Raw genomic sequence first — 15,116 nt, 5'->3', positions numbered from 1 at the left:
TGGGTAGGTTCGATCTGGAGTGTATTTCAGGTTAATATGAGTTATTTGTTGATTTTTTATACCCGTTACTCGTAGAGTAAAAGGGTATACTAGATTCGTTGAAAATTATGTAACAGGCACAAGGAAGCGTTTCCGACCGTATAAATTATATATATTCTTGATCAGGATCAATAGCCGAGTCGAACTGGTCATGTATGAACGCCTCGATCTCAAGAACTACAAAAGCTAGAATGTTGAAATTAAGAATGCAAGTTTGTTTCACGGCCACACTTTTAAAAAATTTTTTAGTTTTTTTTCATTTTAATTTTTTTCTCTATTTCTACTGATATTCCAGAAAATGTTGAAATTTCTCGTTTGCACTTCCACTAGCTAAGTAATGGGTATCTGATAGTCGGGGAACTCGACTATAGCATTCAACTTTTTTTTTTTAATTTTTCTGATGTTGAAGAAATACAAAAAATTAAGAAATGTCCCAAGGCTGAAGTTCTAAACTCAACTTATCTTAATCGGATTGTGAAGGGGCATACCTCTAAATGTTTCTTAGCATAATTTGAAGAGGTTAGACTTGTATGATTTCATAACAAGTAGGCTTTCGCAACGCCTTCAGCATCAGGGCCACAACTCCATGGCTTAGAACATTAGTTTTTCGTCACCACTTTCACCGAAGTGAACTAGTAGAATAAAACTATTTAAGCAAACTAAAAATTTTTAAGTATACCCAACTAGCGAACTAACGTAGGATACAGACACCCCACTCTGCATTGACGCAATGCATTCATCAGGCAGACACAGTCGGGAAAGTGTTGGAGCGGGCTCAAATTCCCGCGGTGGAGGAGCCAACATCAGCTCTGGGGTCACAATGCGATACAAGTTGGCGGCACCTCTATCGTCGCAGACGGCGGGAACACGACGAACTGTTCACGGCGGAGCGGGCGATGGGGGATCCGATGCGGCTTGGAAGCAGACCGGCCGTCGCCTTGGCAAGTACAATCCTCCTGCTCGGCTGGTCCAGCCCACTGTAGTCTCCGCCCTGAGGGCCAGCAGCAACAGGCAGACGGCCAAGCAGAAGTTCGAGAAAGCGGGCCATGAGAAGCCCAGATCAGTAGTAGTTCCCTTGGCGAAGCACGCCGAATCGGAGGTCAGGAAGGAAACGAAGCAGCGTGTGATGTCGCAAGCTGCCAAACAGGCGGCACGGGATCGCCTCTGGCCCAGCAAGCCGGCGGGCGTGGGCTTAACCTCGAATTTCCGCAAGAATAGGCCCCCAGTGCCAGAGGATGCCAATCACTTGCCGGATTTCGAGGCCATGTTGGAGGAGACAGAATCCCAGGCCGTCAAGTGTCAAGTGCTAGCGGAGACCGGCATCCAGACGAACGAAGATGAGATCCTCGACCATAAGCTTATCATCGGCGAGGTGAAGATGCTTTGCCCCTCGGTGCTGTTGGTCGAGCAATTAGATCGGGAACGGCTCGAGCTTAAGCGGCAAAGAGAGCGGCAATCATTGCGTAGGTTTGCTGCCCACGAGGAGCAGGAGGAACTGCATCTGGACGAACTGAAAGAGTTCTCTTTCCGGAATGCTGTGACCAAGAGGGCGCCCAAGAAGCCACCAACGTACCAATACTCTCCCTATGATAATCAGTATCAGAACGTTTTCAAGTCCATGGATGATTTCTTCAGCCGGGTCCAGGACTCTGTACCCAAGTCAGAATCTGTGGCCGACATCCGGGAGCGCATCAAGCGCAAGGAAGAGGAGCTGCTCAGCCTTTTTGACAACGTCGACGTGAACGAATAATCTGAAACGGATGAACATCCTAGGGAATTCTATGTCAAATTTTTTGTGCCGTACTAGTAAAGTTGAAGTCCTTTTCGATTCGGCGTTCAGCGGTACTTCATTATGGGTTTTCGTCACCTTTTCTTGATTAATTGTGCTTGGGTTCATTACCGCCATATGACGTAGTGGTACGATCCAATCCATTCCTACTTACATTCCACCTGCAATTGAAGGAAAGTTGTATGCAGATACCACTAAAGCGAAGCTGTTGCTGATAATATGCATTAAAAAACGAAAAACACTCCTAAACTGGTTACTCCCATTAAAGGGTATTTTGGGTTATTTAGGCCAGCGCCTTTAACTTGTAGGCTTCATGATATTGCCTCTTTAGGTACAAACCAGTGTTAATGCTCCAATAAAATCTGTCTGAGCTACCTAATGGCATGGAACCAAACCTTTTGGAGAAAATTCAGCGTCAGCGCGAGTGTCCAACCAGTGCAGACATTAACTAAAGTCGTATTTAAATTGCGCTTAGCCAAGCAGCAATGCCATACTAGCCAGGCCAGCAGCTGGCACTTTCTCTCTGGGCCGAAAGCGGGGTCAAGACGTTTTCATGTCGGGCGGTTCTTCAGTCAACGCTGGCAAGTGATCGCGCGAGCAATGGAAAATACGCCTCTTGAGTTTCCACACGAAATTCGCGATGTGGAGGAGTCCACCAATGCTGAGCTACTGGACCACTTCCATGGTAGGTGTATGGGTTGCGGAACAGCTTGTTTAGTTAATGCTTCACACCATATGACAACCAGGTGAGCGAACTGGCTTCGTTCAGGTGGGTGCGGAGGGATATTTCTTTCCCCACAAGTACAAGGACGAGGCCGACAGGTACTACAACTTTGAGGCACGTCCGGACGACGTGTGGATAGCCACGGTGCCCAGGTCGGGCACCACTTGGACGCAGGAGCTCATTTGGCTGGTGGCCAATGGGCTGGATTTTGAGCAGGCTCAGCAGCGACCACTAACCGAACGCTTTCCATTCTTTGAGTGAGTGCTTGTCGCGTGTCCTGTTCATAATTAAGTGAGCTTCGTTCCCTCAGATTTCCGCTTTTTGTGCATCCCAAAGTTAAGAAAGAGCTTCAGGATGAAAACCGAGACTCAGCCGAAGCTTTGGAGTTCATTGAGAAGATTTCCCGACCGGGCTATGAGGCTTTAAGTGAAATGCCACGCTCGCAACGAAGGTTTATCAAAACCCATTTTCCCTTTTCTCTGATGCCGCCTAGTGTTTTGGAAAATAGGTGCAAGGTGCGTTTTTGTCCTTAATACAACGAGAAACTAGAAGTACCAAAACCAGACCAATATCATTTCAGGTGATCTATGTGGTCCGTGATCCCAAGGATGTTGCAGTTTCCTACTACCATTTGAACAGGCTCTTCCGCACTCAAGGCTACGTCGGAGATTTTGAGCGCTATTGGCGCTATTTCCAAAACGGATTAAGTAAATGCTCGTTCAATGAAGTTAGCATCCTTAACCAACTGTCTTCCAGATCCGTGGCTGCCCTATTACAGCCACGTTAAGGAGGCGATGGAGCATGCCCACTTGTCCAATGTGCTCTTCCTGCGCTACGAAGACATGTTGGCGGATCTGCCAGGCGCAGTCCACAGCATAGCCAGCTTCCTAGAGTGCCCACCGAAGGCCGAGGATATGGATAGGCTACTCGATCATCTGAGCATCAAGAGCTTTCGGGAGAACAAGTCCGTAAACATGCACGAAATGGCTTCCGTTGGCGTCCTAAACAAAGGAGAGGCAGGATTCGTGCGCAGCGGCGCCAAGACAGCGTGTCAGCCGCAACAGGAGTTTGTCGAGAATCCAAAGCTTTTAAAGGTCGCCAACGAGTGGGTGGAACAGAATATTAAATCATTCAACACCATGTAAAATACCTGACGCTGTTGGCTATCTTTACTGGTGTTTTTTGGTCTGAATTTGAAACGGAACTAGACTATGACTAACGTATTTGCACATTGAAACTATCAACACTCGCACTTGCGATCTGCTTGTGGATTTCGTTGACTTCTGCCTGAGTTAAGGTACGTTCCATATGGCGGTAAACAATGCGGAAGCAGACACTCGATTTGCCCGTTTTTGGGTGCTTAAACTTGTCCACTAGGTTGATCTGCATTGAAGAGAATTACTAGTAGAATATGATACGTTTGGGAAAGCTGAAACCAACCTGCTCCACCATATCACCAGCCACAGAGCGGACCAGATCGTAAAAGTCATTGGGCGAGAATCCGGCATCCACCTCAATATCCTCGGGCAGCCAGAACGACAAGTCATTCGTGCACTGCGGATAGTGGGAGATGGGCTTGTACTTGGGCAGATTGTGCAGATCCTTTTCGCTAAACTGCGACAGAAAGCCACTGTCGTTCGACCAGAAGAGCCGAATGTCGGGTATATCGAACAGCACCATGGCCAGTCGCTCGAGGCCGACGCCAAAGGCGTAGCCCATCGATTGATGAACACCCGATCTCTGCAAGATTTCGTGACGCATGATGCCGCAGCCCAGGACCTCCAGCCAGTTGTCCTTGAAATAGATCTCCAGCTCCCAGGAGGGCTGGGTGAAGGGAAAGTAGGTGTCCACCCATCTGTACTTGATGCGCGGCCCAAACAGATCCTTTGTCAGGCCCACCAGCACGTGCTTCATCTCGTGCTCCATCAGCTTGACGGCCTCGAGCGTGTGGCAGGGCTGTTTGGTTTGATCCATGAACTTGGAGGAGGGCAGGATCAGCTTGGGATCGGCCAGCGAACCCGACCACGTCTCTTCGAACAGCTCCAGGCCGGGATTGCGCTCGAAGAGCTTGTCTTTGGTGACCAGTCGCACGGCGTCCGCCTGGTGGAACACGGGATAGTGGGTGCTGTCGATTTCGTCCCGTCGATATACCTCGCCCACCACCAGAAAGTTGTCCAGCCCACCCGAGATCAGTTCCACCTGGTGTGCGGTGGTGTGGGCGCGCAGCAGCTGCTGCTGATTGATGTAGTAGCAATCGGACTTCTGTCGACTCACATGGTCGGCGGGAATCAGCAGATTGTCGAAGTTCTGCTGCACAGTGACCACCGGATTCAGTTTGTCATAGACAGAGAACAGTGGATTGCCCCTTTGGTTGCGATACGCTCCATAAAAATAGTTGACGATCCTCTGGCGGATGATGGACAGCGGGTGGTCCGTCTGCAGGTGCTTGTTGGCCCCCAGGTAGGAGAGTATCTTGGGCGTTACGTTCGTCCATCCGTCGGTTGCGTACGTGCTTCCATTGACCTCCAGCTGCGGTGGGGAGGAGGGCGACTTCTCGGGCGCCGCACTGCTGGCCAGGCATCGGGTGGACTTCACCCAGTGACGTGCGCCCTGCACTCGAAGTGTCAGAATCATCTTGGAGGGACTTTTATTGATTGGATGCAATTATTTATTGCATTTTTTGTTATAACTTGTGTTATGTTAAGGTTACATATCGATATTTCTCTAGAGCAATCGCAAGGCTTCAGCAGCACACACTGTGCTGTTAGGCGCATACTAACAGAGCCGTTGGCCCACCTGTTGGCGCCATCTGCCGGAAAGCGAGTGCACTTTAAGCAAGTGTTCAAATGTTTTTTTTTCAAATTTTAACTAAAATCTGTGATGAATGTTTTAATAATTTAATTATATTTATAAGAGATGTCGAGTGAAAGAAGAAATACAACATAGGCAAAAAAAAAACCGCTAGTAAAAATATTTTCTTTCCCAATCCCATAAAGCCAAGTCTTCTCTAAAGTTATATCGTTATTATTTATTTTTCTACAAACATCAACAGATTTGTTGTCACCTATATCATACATGATGGCAGAGAAATGTGATTACAATGGACCCAATACGAAACTAGCTCATTAAATATGAGGTTGGGCTAAATTATTAAAGTTCATTTTTGAGATGCTTGCGTTGGTATGTTCTTTTGTATGCTTCTAACCCATATCATATGAAGGCTGTGCCTAAACTACATCAGTTCTGCTGCTTTAGACGAGGGGATAGCTGGAGGCGCTGGCAATGCCGCACTGGTTATCCTTGTTGCGCAGCATCTTGATGAAGCCCTTGTCGCCCCAGGTGGTGCCCCACGAGTTCTTCACCAGCCAGTAGTCGTCGCCGGACTCGTCGGTGCCATAGCCAACCACCAGAACACCGTGATCCAGATTCTGGGCATCGCACTGGGGCTCGTTGTAGACGCCCTCCGAGTAGAACTGGAAGGATTCGTGGGAGGCATCAATGGCGACGGCGACGGGGCCAACGGTGGCCACAGCCTCGGCCATCTTCTTCTCATCGCCCTGGGGAATATCGGTGAATCCACGGTCGGTGGCTCCGATTGCGCCCTTGTTGAAGTGGCAGGAGTCATCGATGGCCTCGTAGGGATAGGACTTCTCGGTGTCGATGCCTCCATTATCCTTGATATAACGGAAGGCATTGTCCATGAGACCGCCGTTGCATCCATTGTTGCCGTACTTGGTGGAGCAATCGACCAGGTTCTGCTCGGACAGCGAGACCAGGACACCGGATTTGCGGAAATGCTGACCCTCGAGTGCGCCTGTGCTGGAGAAGGCCCAGCAGCTGCCGCAGTGTCCCTGATCCTTGACGGCGGTCACAGCTCCCTTGGTGCGCCAGTCCACAGACTTGGGCAGAGTTACATGGGCCGGCGAGATGAAGGTGACTCCCTTGAAGCTGTCATCGGTGGAGCTGCAAGCGAATTCATTGAATGGAATGAGTACGAAACTCTTGGGTGGCTATCCCATCTGATCCGGACTTACCGCAGCTGCTTGTGCAGAGTGTAGTTGAAGCCGTTCATCAGCTGACGGAATTCGTGGTGCAGCAGGTCGGCGTACTTGTTGACCGCCAGTTTGAAGCTCACCTTTCCCTCGGCGTATCGCTGGTTGTGCTTGGCAATCTTGTGCTTGTTCTCATTGAATATCTTGAGGCGGAAACGCTCCTCGGTATCATCCTGATAGTTCTTGCGGTGCTCCAGCTGCATAAAGAAAAATAGCACAAAGTTAGATAGTGCACTCTCTTATCAAAGGTAAGCGTTATCGATTGAAATTCGTGTACTAGTTTTGCGATAAGATACAAGGCAGCCTAATGAAGCGGTAGCTTTTTTGGGAACTCTACTGAAAACTCTCGTGGGGCAGAGACCAAATGTTTTACGTAAACTGGATTTACGATCGCAGAGGCAAAAGTTCCTAATCTACAGATAACCTTTTCACAGCGCCGTCAACCTGGCACGAGCGAATCGCCGTGGAAGATCGGTCACGGTAGCTAGCTCCATAAATCTAGCATGGTCATAAAATAGCGTTTAACGCTTGCCCAACAACGGCAACGTGGAAACGTTGTTAATGTTCCAGGTAGTAAACAAACAACCCAACTGCAGGTAGGAGGAACGATGGCCAGCATGGAAAAATGCGCTCCATCTGCCTGCAGTGGTCCGTGGACTAGCGACCTCCTTCTCTCCAGCTCGGGGTTGTTTCTCCGACCCGCATGTTGATACAGCCACAGCACGGAAATAGCACGAACGCTAAACAAATGATGGCACAGAATTATAAGGCCATGGCAGGAAGTCGACTAGGGTGCTATCCATTACACTCGGCAAATGCCACTGAATATTAGAGGGGTAGTTTTCGATTCCTTCTGACTGAAAGTCGAATGGAAAGCATTCAATAAACCCTCAAAAATCCAAGGGATTACCATGTACGTGCCAACTAAACATTGTTTTCTAGCGGAAAATAAACAAATTGCATTTTAGAAACAAAGCAAAATCAATGTAAATATAAAATCATGCAACACAACTGATTAATTCTGCTCACGAATAGCCTAGTATCGAACTTAAATGCATTTTTCAAAAGTGTTTAAGCTAAACAAGTTTACATCCGACTTTTGAACGCGTAAAGTGCCTTGCTAGTCAGAGAAATGTGAAAACAAGTGTTTGTTGTCGAACTTATCCTGAACTTAGTCACTTAAGTGCCCGTCGAGCGACGCACCACAAGTATCAGAGGGTTTTGCGATATTCCAGGGTACTTGGCACTTTGAACTGAATGCTCGAGTGGCGCTGTCATGTGAGAAACATGCATATGTAATTAATTTGGACATCAAAGCGGACCACCAGCTTCAGCCCGAGCAGCAATTGTCGCCCCAAATGGACCGGATGGGGTCCACGGACCGCGGCTGACTCGTATAATTGACATAATTGAATCGAATTCGAGATATGCAGCCAAAAAAGAAGAAAAAGAAAAACCCCGCCTTTAGCGCACTGACCTATTGATTTTGCTGGCAAACGGCGTGTGTATGTTCTCGATGCGGCATGATAAAATTCACACATTTATTGTAGACTTTTGTAGAAAATGAATTGCGAAATAGAGTTAACAACTTAAAAACACCGTAATTAAATGCACGTGCGATCCAGGCACTCGTCGTATACGTTTTGTATAACTACATACATATCTCTGGGAGAATCTAGAGATATAATGGCTTAGGAAACATCGTTGCAGTTGCAGTTGAGAGCTTGGACGATAGTGGGTGAGTATCTGACAGCTACTATAGCTACGTGCAGTTCGATCTCGTGGCCTACAGTCGCTCCATCTGAATGGCACAGCCATCGTCCTCCTGATCCGCACTCAGGCGCCGTTCCGTGGGCGAAGTGGCCGCGTAGGATGTGTGTGGAACAGGTTGTTGCTGCTGCAGCTCCTCCTCCTCGTGATTCTTGTACTCCCGCCGCTTTCGCATGATGTAGGCGAACACGAAGCCGTTTATGACCAGCATGGCCAGGATAATTATCGTGGGCCAGACCACATCCAGCGACACATTCAGACTGTTGGCATCGGTCATGGCAGTGATTGCGAGCGTTGATGTGTGATTTGTTCCTTCGTGGCTTTATGTAACCTGGGTGCTATTACTGCGGTTTCCCTCCCGATTTCGTAGCACGTTTTTACGATGACGCGCGTGCTTTTCCACTTCCACTGCCACTGCTGGGGGCCTCTGAGTTGGCTCCTTTTATTTCTATTCTCTCAAATTTCTATATATTCCGCACTGCTGGCTGCTCAAGCGATCCGTTGGCGTGGAGCGTTGCTTCGGGAATAACAAAAAGACGACAGCAGGCCGCTTTTGGTGGTGGTCCGGTCCGTTCGCTCACACAATCCGAGAAAGAGCCGAGTTCACACACTCTACACTTCGTATCGCCGAAATGAGAGCCCAACCTACGTATGCGAACTATTTGGAGGAGGCGGTGTACTCTATATATTTCTTGTTTCTTATGCTTTTCGTGTTTTTCCTTCTTTTTGCAGCGCGCGCATTGTGGGCTGCTTGATAGCGAACCGGTTTCGTTTCGAAGCGCACATGATTTATAAGGATTTCAATCGGGGTAGTATTCAAATATGTTTGCTCCAACCGGTTCGCAAGCAGCAGAAATATTTAATAAAAAAATATGTATATATCTTTAAAAACAAATACGAAAGAGGAGCATAGATGCTTTTGCAAGTCAGCGGAATTTTTCCCGTCTTGTTTACTTACGGCAGCCGATTTGTTTGTGCACTTGTCGCTCAAATTTCGAGCTAGAAAGCTCTTTCGGCTCTCGGAAACAGCAGCAAAATGCCAATTTGATAAGCAACGTCGATTTGTAGCGCGTCATTTCCAAAATGCTCGCGGCCCCCCGGCACGACTTGTTGTTAAATATTTGCCAAACCATGCGAATGAGCTGAATCTGAAACGCATTAATCTGGAAATTAAGGCTTATCACTTGCTCGATGCTGACTTTTGCAGCTGTGCATTTGCAACCGACGACTGCGGCACTTTGGACTGCACACCAATTACAGATAATGCCGTTTCAATTCATGATATTTAGACTTTGAAAGCTCAGGCGGCATGGTTCTCATTTAAATTGCGCGCCTACTCACTTTAGGAGAGTGCATGGGCAGCACTGTTTGCGGCAGTGCGACCAACATGTTTTTCAGTATTTTACATGGCACTTCGCGGTCTCAATATGTAAAAATGCATATGTAAACAAAATGTCACTTTTATTTAAAAGTGAAAAGCTAACAAAATTAATTTGCTAAATAAAAGAAAAACTAGGCTTGGTAAGTTCGCAGTAAGTGTGGAAATCACAAATGTTCAGATTTTCTATTTGCGTGAGTAACTTTTTCCGTAAATATAAATCTTATTGCTTCAGTTGGTCAGACTTAGTTATTTATTAACAATAATTGTAATTGAACTGCCCTAACAATTGACTCACATCATTTATTGAGAGATTTAATGAGCAGAAGAAGAAAGGAAGTGAAATAAAGTTGTTTCGCACACAGCGCATATGCGGGTGCAATTGAAACTGAATTTGAAAAGTGAAGATAAACCAGCAATTACGCCCATATGCATATACTATATAGATGTAAATCCCCTCCTATCACATGGGATCTGCACAAACAGCTAATTGTTATATGTACGCCCCCATTTGGGGCTAATGACGCCTGGCACGGCACCAAAGAACTCAACTATTTAGTAATATAATGGAAAAAAGCACGACCTCTGGCTGCTGGCGATAAGAATTAGATGACACACTATGGGCGCATTCAATGAATCAGTAGACAATGCAATGTGATAAGCAAACGCAGTTGCAAGTGAAGGCAAAGGATGATTGGCCCAATCAATTGAATTGATGCTATAGTCATATTATACAAGCAATACCTTCATGCATTGCAGAAAGGGGGCAAAAATCGAAGTCGAATTAGGAAACATGGCTTGGCAAGTATGCCGCCTGGCTTATCAGTCGGCGGTGGACCAGTTCGAGTCTTGCACGGCTTATCAGCGGGAAATGAAGCGCGGCGTAGCGAAAGTGGGCGACACAACGACTTGGATTATCTGCACATCCAGCCGATGTTTACGGATGGGCTAAAGCCCATCAAAGCCGCTGCTCATGTGCGCCGGCATGTGACTGAGCGGACAGCCTAGACTGCTGGACTTATCTGGACTTTTGGAGGCAGCCGCGCAGCAGCAGTGCCAGTGCCAGTGCATTCACACTCGCAGTGGCTCGTGACTCAGACGAGTGGTTGGCGTCGTCACAAACGGAAGAGTGCGTCGCGTCCAACTATGCAAACAAAGTCGGACAGAAGACAAAGGCCCAAAAATAATGCATTAATCATCGCACAGCCAGCCCTTGTGTTACCGGAGAACACTTGTTGTTTGCCTGGCCCAGCAAATCGAACTTGAGCCCCCGATGATTCGGAAAGAACTCACCTTGAACGTGTGCCATTCCTCCATGACCACGTCGGCGAAGGAAATGGCCTGGGCCACCGCCAGCAGGGCCAAAAGTGGCAGCAAAACAGCCGTGCGCATTGTGGGCAGTCGCGGAATCTGCAAGAAATCGCACAATTAGTAAGTCGTCTTCCAAGCGGAGTGCCAGTCACGTGAAGCTTCATCAGATACAAAACCAGATGGCTCACTAGACTGGTCTTGTTTAGCTTCTAATGTAAATAGATATTCTAAGCTGCAGCGATAAAGGAAAGTTGTGAATGACTGCGTTTCGTGCATGATTCATACTAATATGTTGTGGTTAATTAGCTTAATTTGTGCTTTTAACTTAAAAGTGTGCTAATTTTAAGTTGTCTGGTGCAAAGGCCTTAGTTTTATCTTGAGAACTTGTCACTAGCCTAAACAATTGTAAATCATCTTCATACTTTAAAGTTTTAAATACATTTGTGATGATTAAATTGTACAATATTCAACCAGACTCTCAGTTGCATTTTTTGCAAAATATATATAATAATTTTAGATAAGTCATTACGTTAAAAAAAGAAAAAAATGTATAACAACATATGTATATTATTTTAGAAGTATAGAAAATAGTGCAAGACGAGAATGGAATAAATAACGGATCAAATCGAAACGAACAAATTCTCAGATTAGCTTCTTTTTTCGATTTCAGCGAAAAAACATTTTTTCCTCTTTATTGAAATAAACATTTATAAAAGGTTTGCCTGATTGGCGGGCGCACGTAAATATATTGACATTAGCTTTGTGATTCAGTTTAGTTTGTTATTTTTCGATGGCGAGTGCGTTATCTTATCGGCCATTCCACTTTGCCGTGCAGCTTCTCATTGCTTTTCAAAAAGTCTGCCATTTTTGCGCGATTTGTTTCACTTGCTGTTTTCCTATCTTTGGCTTGCCATTTTGAGAAACGTGAGAGGCATTTGATAAAAGTTGTTATTTACTAGTTGTGGCCCTGCGATTTGTGCCAAGTTCGAGGGCGCAAACGGGTTTCAAAACTCCAAGGTGATTCATCTGGCTATCAGGTACCAGATAAAGCCAACAAAGACTAGAAAAATAGGTCAGCAAAATGGGAATTGGGCAAAATCTAAACAAAGAAGCGCAACAGTATGTGAAGCGCAAAGCAAAAGGGGCAATAAAAAGGGGAATATACGCAGATGCCGACTGTTGATTATATGTAATATAAAGGGCAATTAAAGTCTAAATAAGAAGCCACACGGGCATGACGCAATTAAATTCAACAAGTCAATACGAAGTATTTGATTGGCATTAAAGCAGGGCAGGTATTTTTGCGTTCTTAACTTTAAATAAACTAAAAACTCAACATTTATCACTTACCACTCGGAATTGCGTCGCAAGGAATGCAAAAAAAATCACTGATTTAACACTGTTGTTGCACTCTCTTTAAATGGCAGCAACTACGCTAATGTGCAAGTCAGCCGATTGTATTTATCAAGTGGCTATTGATGATCCAGTCGCTAAGACCTTTCGTTGTTTAATGAAAAACAGCAGAAATTGTTTAAACAAGAAATCTCTGGCAGAGTGACCAGTCAGAATCTTCTGGAAATAGCAGAAGTTCCCTTGGGCAGACGCTTAATCGATAACAGTGGGGGCAGTGATGGAGTTCTGGCTTTAAAACGGCCAAATCCAGCTAGTTTAGTTCAATCCTTGAATCAAAATAATTATTTAGCCGAATTATATGCAAGAGCTTTTCGGACATTTGTATGTTAATTCGTTTGTATATAAATTAACTATTCATTAAAAATAATATTTTTTTGTGGTAAGTGCAAAATTCTACTTCTTTGCCAAGCTTGCTTTGAAAACAATTTATTTCTCTTGTTACTTTTGCAATCCTTTTGCAAGATTCCTAAGTCACATTGCTTACTGAATTCGAATTAAATGAAACTGTTTTACCAATCAACATCTAAATTAAAATTTAGTTCAACAGTAATGCGAAATACCAAATGTTAGGAATCGTCTGTTGATGGTAACACTGCGCGGGTAAGAAGAAGACAAATTTTGCTCGTCATCCGCAGTTGGCGATTCACTGAATTTTTGATAATCCCAGCAAATTCAACACATTATATATCCCGTAAGTAGTGCAGCGTCTACTGATAACCCCCCAACCGAACACGGAACCACAAACGCCTTGAATTATGAGCCGAGGAACGTCGTAATTACAGTCCGCACTCTATCTAATCTCCGCCAGCTCTCGAGAAGCGCCCGCATCATGTTCGGAAGACAAAGTGGACTGGGCAGTTCCAGCAACAGCAGCAACCTGGTGGAGTTCCGCGCCGGCCGCATGAATATGGTGGGCAAGATGGTCCATCCGGATTCGCACAAGGGCCTGGTCTACATGACCCAGAGCGACGACGGCCTGATGCACTTCTGCTGGAAGGATCGCACCTCCGGCAAGGTGGAGGACGATCTCATCGTTTTCCCCGATGACTTCGAGTTCAAGCGCGTGGAGCAGTGCAAGACGGGCCGCGTCTATGTGCTCAAGTTCAAGTCATCGACACGCCGCATGTTCTTCTGGATGCAGGAGCCCAAGACGGACAAAGACGACGAGCACTGCCGCCGCATCAACGAGCTGCTGAACAACCCCCCCTCCGCGCACCAACGCGGCGGCGGCGGCAGCAACGACGGCGACCTCCAGTACATGCTCAACAATATGTCGCAGCAGCAGCTGATGCAGCTCTTCGGCGGCGTCGGCCAGATGGGTGGTCTCAGCTCGCTGCTGGGCCAAATGAAGTGAGTACTAATTACATATATCTGCCAAAGTGCCTAAGAATTAGCGAAGGAGTTAGCTACTTTTCTTCAGGGGCAACCACTTTAAAACTTTGCAACTTTCAAATATTTAATGTTTATAACATTAAACAAACATATCCGTTTGATTAGCTAGTTCTTAGAGTTGCCATTAAACTAGAACTTAACCTATTTCAACATTTTTCATTCCTATTTTTCTTTGCAGCTCCCGGACGCCCTCGTCACGCAACACCTCATCATCGGGTGGCGGTGGGGCATCGGCCTTGCAGACGCCCGAAAACGTCAGTGTGCCGCGCACTCCGAGCGCCCCATCGAAATCGGGCAGCAGCCGCAGCAGCAGCAATGTGAACTCGCAGGTCGGCGAAGGTGCCGGCTCCTCCGTTGATGCGGATGCCTCCGGTAAGAACTCAACCACATCGACCACAACGGCGTCAGAATCGACCGGAGCGTATGCCAATCCATTCCAAGCCTACTTATCCAATCTCTCCCCCGAACATGGCGCAGGACGATCCCTGAATATTGACCTATCAACGGCCCTATCCGGCGCCGATGCCATCAATCAGCTTATTGCCGATCCGGAGCGTGTCAAGTCGCTGATCGTGCACCTGCCCGAGTCGGAGGATGCGGACGAGGATCGCAAGCAGCAGATCAAGGACCACATCACCTCCCCGCAGTTCCAGCAGGCCCTCGCCCAGTTCTCCAATGCCCTGCAGTCGGCTCAGCTGGGACCGGTGGTCAAGCAATTCGAGCTGTCCAACGAAGCAGTCGCCGCCGCCTTTTCCGGCAATCTGGAGGACTTTGTGCGCGCTCTGGAGAAAAGCCTGCCCGCCGGTGCCACCATGGGTGGCGAACCATCCGCCAGCGAGAAGAAGGGCAGCGATCCCGAGACCCCAACTTCAGTGGCCCGCGATGAGAACACAGATCCCGCTGCCGAAAAGCAGGAGGAGAAGCAGAAATAGCTTGAGTTTGCGGCTTGGTTATGATTGAGATGCAATCCGAAAGCATATTTTTTCATGTTCAAAGTGATTTTTGGATTCTGAATAAATTCAAATTGGAGTTAAATAGAAGTTATTGATCTTATTTTGTGATGAAATAGCGTTTAATTTACTTTCATGATTGAATATATTCTGAAAAGGCTTATTAACTTATATAGGTTTTTTATTTGAAATATTACTTTTTAATTATAGTTAAATGTAAGTCAGCCTTCAACTTTACTTAGAACTAACTAAAAAAGACACAGAATGCATCCTTCAACTCCAAATAATTGAGTTTTTA

At 46.5% G+C, this 15,116-nt stretch overlaps 6 protein-coding genes across 7 annotated transcripts; 3 read left to right on the top strand and 3 right to left on the bottom strand.

Annotated features, from left to right (window-relative positions):
• The first annotated feature begins 528 nt into the window (after positions 1 to 528).
• Positions 529 to 1,872, top strand: LOC6549517. The gene has a single exon (XM_001975663.3). The coding sequence runs from the start codon at positions 770 to 772 to the stop codon at positions 1,787 to 1,789; it is 1,020 nt and encodes a 339-aa protein (XP_001975699.1). The 5' UTR covers positions 529 to 769; the 3' UTR covers positions 1,790 to 1,872.
• Positions 1,873 to 2,319: 447 nt separating this feature from the next.
• LOC6549518 (sulfotransferase 1C4) lies at positions 2,320 to 3,743 on the top strand. The gene is made up of 5 exons (XM_001975664.3): positions 2,320 to 2,513; positions 2,575 to 2,809; positions 2,863 to 3,067; positions 3,133 to 3,259; positions 3,309 to 3,743. The coding sequence occupies exons 1-5, from the start codon at positions 2,429 to 2,431 to the stop codon at positions 3,695 to 3,697; spliced, it is 1,041 nt and encodes a 346-aa protein (XP_001975700.1). The 5' UTR covers positions 2,320 to 2,428; the 3' UTR covers positions 3,698 to 3,743.
• On the bottom strand, positions 3,695 to 5,342 carry LOC6549421 (probable phenylalanine--tRNA ligase, mitochondrial). The gene is made up of 2 exons (XM_001975665.3): positions 3,993 to 5,342; positions 3,695 to 3,935 (listed from the first exon to the last, which is right to left on the bottom strand). Exons 1-2 carry the CDS (start codon positions 5,184 to 5,186, stop codon positions 3,768 to 3,770), a joined length of 1,362 nt encoding a protein of 453 aa, XP_001975701.1. The 5' UTR covers positions 5,187 to 5,342; the 3' UTR covers positions 3,695 to 3,767.
• A 216-nt stretch (positions 5,343 to 5,558) lies between these two features.
• Positions 5,559 to 12,673, bottom strand: LOC6549422 (cathepsin L). Its single transcript, XM_001975666.3, has 4 exons — positions 12,414 to 12,673; positions 11,046 to 11,162; positions 6,587 to 6,801; positions 5,559 to 6,515 (listed from the first exon to the last, which is right to left on the bottom strand). Exons 2-4 carry the CDS (start codon positions 11,142 to 11,144, stop codon positions 5,804 to 5,806), a joined length of 1,026 nt encoding a protein of 341 aa, XP_001975702.1. The 5' UTR covers positions 11,145 to 11,162; positions 12,414 to 12,673; the 3' UTR covers positions 5,559 to 5,803.
• Positions 8,109 to 9,124, bottom strand: LOC26526727. The gene has a single exon (XM_026981071.1). The coding sequence runs from the start codon at positions 8,649 to 8,651 to the stop codon at positions 8,391 to 8,393; it is 261 nt and encodes an 86-aa protein (XP_026836872.1). The 5' UTR covers positions 8,652 to 9,124; the 3' UTR covers positions 8,109 to 8,390.
• Positions 12,674 to 13,023: 350 nt separating the features above from the next.
• Positions 13,024 to 14,908, top strand: LOC6549423 (proteasomal ubiquitin receptor ADRM1 homolog). Of its 2 annotated transcripts, XM_001975667.3 has the most exons (4): positions 13,024 to 13,167; positions 13,285 to 13,826; positions 14,047 to 14,240; positions 14,346 to 14,908. In XM_001975667.3, the coding sequence occupies exons 2-4, from the start codon at positions 13,306 to 13,308 to the stop codon at positions 14,798 to 14,800; spliced, it is 1,170 nt and encodes a 389-aa protein (XP_001975703.1). In that variant the 5' UTR covers positions 13,024 to 13,167; positions 13,285 to 13,305; the 3' UTR covers positions 14,801 to 14,908. The 2 variants fall into 2 exon arrangements, with proteins under 2 accessions (XP_001975703.1, XP_015012399.1); XM_015156913.2 differs by having other exon boundaries at positions 14,047 to 14,908.
• The last annotated feature ends 208 nt before the right edge of the window (positions 14,909 to 15,116 follow it).

This window comes from Drosophila erecta, unplaced genomic scaffold, assembly GCF_003286155.1.
Source record: "Drosophila erecta strain 14021-0224.00,06,07 unplaced genomic scaffold, DereRS2 tig00000092-arrow-pilon, whole genome shotgun sequence".
NCBI classification, from domain to species: Eukaryota; Metazoa; Arthropoda; class Insecta; order Diptera; family Drosophilidae; genus Drosophila; species Drosophila erecta.
Note: the sequence above shows the minus strand (reverse complement) of the source record. Positions and strands in the feature narration are given on the sequence as shown.